Source organism: Pygoscelis adeliae, unplaced genomic scaffold (genome assembly GCF_000699105.1).
Source record: "Pygoscelis adeliae isolate BGI_AS28 unplaced genomic scaffold, ASM69910v1 Scaffold294, whole genome shotgun sequence".
In the NCBI taxonomy this organism is placed as follows: Eukaryota; Metazoa; Chordata; class Aves; order Sphenisciformes; family Spheniscidae; genus Pygoscelis; species Pygoscelis adeliae.
In genome coordinates, this window is record NW_008824722.1 from 970,694 (window position 1) to 974,918 (window position 4,225).

Sequence of the window (4,225 nt, forward strand, 5' to 3'; positions counted from 1 at the left end):
AAAAAAAAAACCACCCACAACCCAGTTACCAGCCCGCTCCACGGCAGCCATCACCCACTGCCTCGCCTTAGTAGTTTAAAACAAAACAAATGCCAAAGATGCTCTTGTGGGTAAGAGGTACCAAGTCAGTTCAGGACTTTCTCTGGGGCGTCCATCACCCCTGTCTCCTCCTGAGAAAAAAAAATAAGTTGGGAGTTGGGAAGCCAGCAGTGTTTTCAGAAGGATGCAAGCAGCTTCCAGCAACCCCTCGCTCAGCCGAAGAAGTAGGTGCATTCGAGGAAGGAAAGCATCCAGCAGTCCTGACCCCGGGCGTCGCAGCCAGCCCCCACAGGCAGTGCCCAGACATCACCCAGGCTGCAAAACGCACCCGGGAGGCCTCCAACCACCTCTGAAATAAATCACCTCCCCTTAATTTTTTTTCCAACCTCTCCATCTTCTCCGGTAAGCATTAATTCAGTTCATTTAAGTAGCACATCACTCCCAGATTTGGATTTCCTTTTTTTTTTTTGCTTGTTTGTTTTAAATGGTGATTTTTTTTTCCTCCTTTCCCTCTAGAGCTACAAAAAAAAAAATTACAAAATAAAATGCGACCCCAAAAACAGACTAGAACATTTCTAAGCGAAGGGCTCTTCCCCCTTCACCAGTCTTTGAACGTTTCATTTCTTTTAAAGTTGGAGTACAAAAATAGAGCCTCTCTTCTTTTTTTCTTTTTTTTTTTTGTAAAAACCAAACCAACCCCCCAAAATTATCAACAACTAGAATGAGTATTTTTTTTTTATCCTCCCCCCTCCCTTTTTTTGTTTAATACCCATATGGGAAAGTCTCTACATATAGTCCACCAAGCTTGGAGGAGAGTCCTCCAGGAGAGGTGCAGGCAGGGCGGGCAGAGGCAGGCAAGTCAAGGGCCCGCCCTGGAGTTGGAGTTTCTAGTCCTTTTACTTCTCCGGTTGAAGGGGTAGTTGAGGAACTCAAAGCGTCTGTGGGGCTCGGTGGTCTGGTGGCCCTTGGGAAGCCTCTTCATGAAGTGTACCTCCCGTTGATGCTGCCGGGTCTTGGAGCCCTTGCGTGGGCGGCCCTTGCGGGTGAAGGCCATGTACCAGCCCTCGTACTTGGCATTCTGCAGCGCCGTGTAGTTGTTCTCCAGGACGATCTCCGTGAAGACACAGTCCTTGCCTTTGCCGTTGCTCTGAGAAGGGGACAGAGGGGGGATTTAAGCAATGGTGCTTGGTCAGAGGCTTCTTCTCCCTACCCCAAGCTGGACCGGCTGGGGTGGCAGCAGGTTTGTGATGCTTATGGGCAGCCAAGGGCTCACTTTTCCCACCTCTTCTACAGGTTCAAATTGCCCAAAATCTGCTTTTCATTAGAAAAGCTGAGGGGAGCAGGCATTGTGGCACGGGCAGATGCTGCTTATTGCAGCTTACATCCCCAGTGTGACGCCAGCACTGGGCTGCAAGCCCCAACACGGCTTGTCCCAGCCTTCACTTCCACTGCACCCACAGGGAGATTTTTGCCGGCTCCCATCCTGGCCCCATCCATGCCAGGGCTGGATTCCCCCACCAGCATGACTATAAGCAAAGTCTCCTCAGTGGCAATTCATCCACCCATCCTATCCCCCCCCGGGTGTTTAATATAGGAGGGGCATCAAGGGGCCGTGGTGATTATGTCCACAGACACAGATGACAGGGAGCATGGGGGCAGCTGGGGGCTGAGCTCCTCCCCATTACAGGCAGCAGCGGGACTAGGGAGGGAACTCGCATCGGCCAGCCCCAGGGAAGGAACCGCCACAGAAAATTCTCCCAGACAATCGCTGTCCCAGTGGGATCTTGCACATCCAGCCCCCGCCGCCCCTGGGGAGGGAGCGTCGAGGCTTGGAGGGAGCGTGACTAACAGGAGCACAGCAGAGCCTGGCCTTGGGGCCAGGCCCACGGAGCATCTTAACATTTCTGCCACTTGTACCATGTAATCGGGGAGAATAGCCCAGCAATCTGCCTATTTGTCTGGGGAGATACAAGGAATGCGCCCCACACAGCACCCACCCACCCCCCTTGCTCCCCCCCTTCCCTCCTGCTGCCTGTGCTGCAGGATGGCTCATCCCCCTGCCCTCCAAAGGGGTGCGCTGACTGAGCCCCCGGGACCCCCATCTTGCCTCCCCATCTCCACAGATGGGCTCCGTATCGGGTAAGAGCTCCTCTCCTGGCAAACCCCACTCAGTGTCCATGGCACATCCCTGGCATACCCATGCCCTTGAGCCCAGCACCCTACCTTGCCGATCAGCTTCCCCTTCTTGTTCATGCAGATGTAGAAACCTGTGGCCGCCCCCTTGATGCGCACGCGGCTCCCAAAGGTGTCTGTCTCCACGATGAGCTTGGCTGGGGAGAAGAGTGGGAGGAAAGAGAGAGGGAGGTCAGAGGGGCTGCGGGATGGGGCAGGCACAGGGTGGAGACCCCAGCAATGCATCCTGATGCTGGGCACTGCAGGCACATGCTCTCTGGTGACTGGGCCAGAGAGCGCCTTAAAATCAGGGCATGAGGCTAAGAGCCATTCTCGGCCCCTCTACCCTGCCACTGTGTCCCTGCATGACCTTGGTCACCTCCCTTCACCAGCCTGAGTTGTGCTGGAGGGGGAGTAGCTCTGCCTTGCCCGGTTCTGTGGGGCTCAGCAGTTTGGGTGCCACAGAGGTGTCACAGAGGGGAGGCAGGGCAGTGAGCAGGGCACGCACCGGCCAGTGGAGAACAAGCCAGCTGCCCTGCAAACCGAGGCAGGTCTGGGCGAGCCTGCAGGCAGGAAGCAGGCAGGCACCCTCTGGAAGTGCACGGTATGCTGCCAGCTGTCCCCAGCCCAGGAGACACCGCTCCGTGTCTCTCTGCTGGGCCAGGGCTGCAGGAGGAGCAGTGACTTTGCAGCTGGCAGGGGAGGCGTGAAGGGTACGGCCATCCTTTTAATGCCTTTCACCTTTGCACGAGTCGAGAGGGCATATTGATTTGGTCTCAGTTTTTTAATGGAGGCATCGATCGACTTCCGAAGGAGCTATGCAAATCGCCGGGTCGATGGGCCGCCTATAAATAGACCTGTCACCTTCCCTCCCTGCCTTCACCCTGGGAACCTGAGCCCCGAAGCCCATCCATCCCCAGGGAAGGAGGAGGATGGGGACAGGACATCCTTCTCCCCAGCCCTGCAGCTGCTGTCCCCAGAGCCAACTCCCCTCCCCAGGGCAAGCCCCGACAGGGATAGTGGCTACCTGTTTGCACCTCAAAAGGGTTGTGCTATGCCAAGCACCAAAGATTTCCCCACGGCACTGAAAAGCCAGCTGGGCCTGTCCCATCTCACCACCATCACCTCTTGCCCAGCATCAGCCTCTAGTGCCATAAGCGCAATTTGGCAAGGTAGTTAGAGTGCAGCCCACAAAGCTTCCAAGTCTTTAGCCTTATTATGGGAATAAGCCCCCTGATGCCTTATTTCTCCTCTCCGACCTCTGCACAAGGGCTGCTCGGTTCCTCAGGACTGTGGTCCACCCCGGCTTGCACATCTCTGCCCCAGGATGCTCAGCCACTGGCGAGCCCCAGCGAGGGCAGTGATGTGGCTCTGGAGCGGGTGGCTTTGCAGGAGGATGCTTTGAATGGCAGAAGGAGGCTGTGGGCACACGCACAAGCTAAAGTGAGCCTAAATCACACTCTAGGCTAGGAGCAAACTGCTGCCTCTCTGTCTCTGCGATGACCTGATCCTGCATCCCTCGCATTATGGGCACTGCTGAGGTCAATGGCACTGAGGGTCGGGACAGCGAGCGGGCAGTGCTGGCAGCAGGTGAGTTGAGCAATGGAAAGGTCATCCCAAAATTTGCTGGGGCCAACTGAGTTGATGCTGTCAGGCAAGCCAGGCTCAATGCACATGCAGGCGCCCCCTCCCCGCACCCCCTCCTGCCAACGTCACCCTGCAGCATCTCTTGTCCCCAAACTGCCCCGCGCCTGCAGCCCCCCATCCCTAGCTGGGCACAGACTGGACTTAGAGCCGAGAAATTTGGGAAGAGCCAACTCCAGGCTGTGCTACCCCAGCACCAACATCCAAAGCCCGGCACGCACCCAGCACCCCCAAAACCAGCCACAGCGCTCTGCAAATGAAGCACTGAGACAGTAACCCCCTATTTATCTATATTGGGGAAAAGGGTGGGAATTGATCTCGGAGGCAGTAAAAGGTTTGAGGAGAATTGATTTTTCCCTCCGCGAGATAG

The 4,225-nt window shown here is 56.0% G+C and overlaps 1 protein-coding gene across 1 annotated transcript in view; it reads right to left on the bottom strand.

The window, feature by feature from the left end:
- Positions 1 to 898: 898 nt before the first annotated feature.
- Positions 899 to 4,225, bottom strand: part of FGF8 (fibroblast growth factor 8 (androgen-induced)) — a 20,577-nt gene continuing 17,250 nt past the window's right edge. The window contains exons 5-6 of the mRNA XM_009323286.1: positions 2,263 to 2,369; positions 899 to 1,186 (exon numbers count right to left, since the gene is read on the bottom strand). Of these exons, the coding sequence (XP_009321561.1) occupies positions 899 to 1,186; positions 2,263 to 2,369 (395 nt within the window). The remainder of the gene's footprint in view (positions 1,187 to 2,262; positions 2,370 to 4,225) is intronic.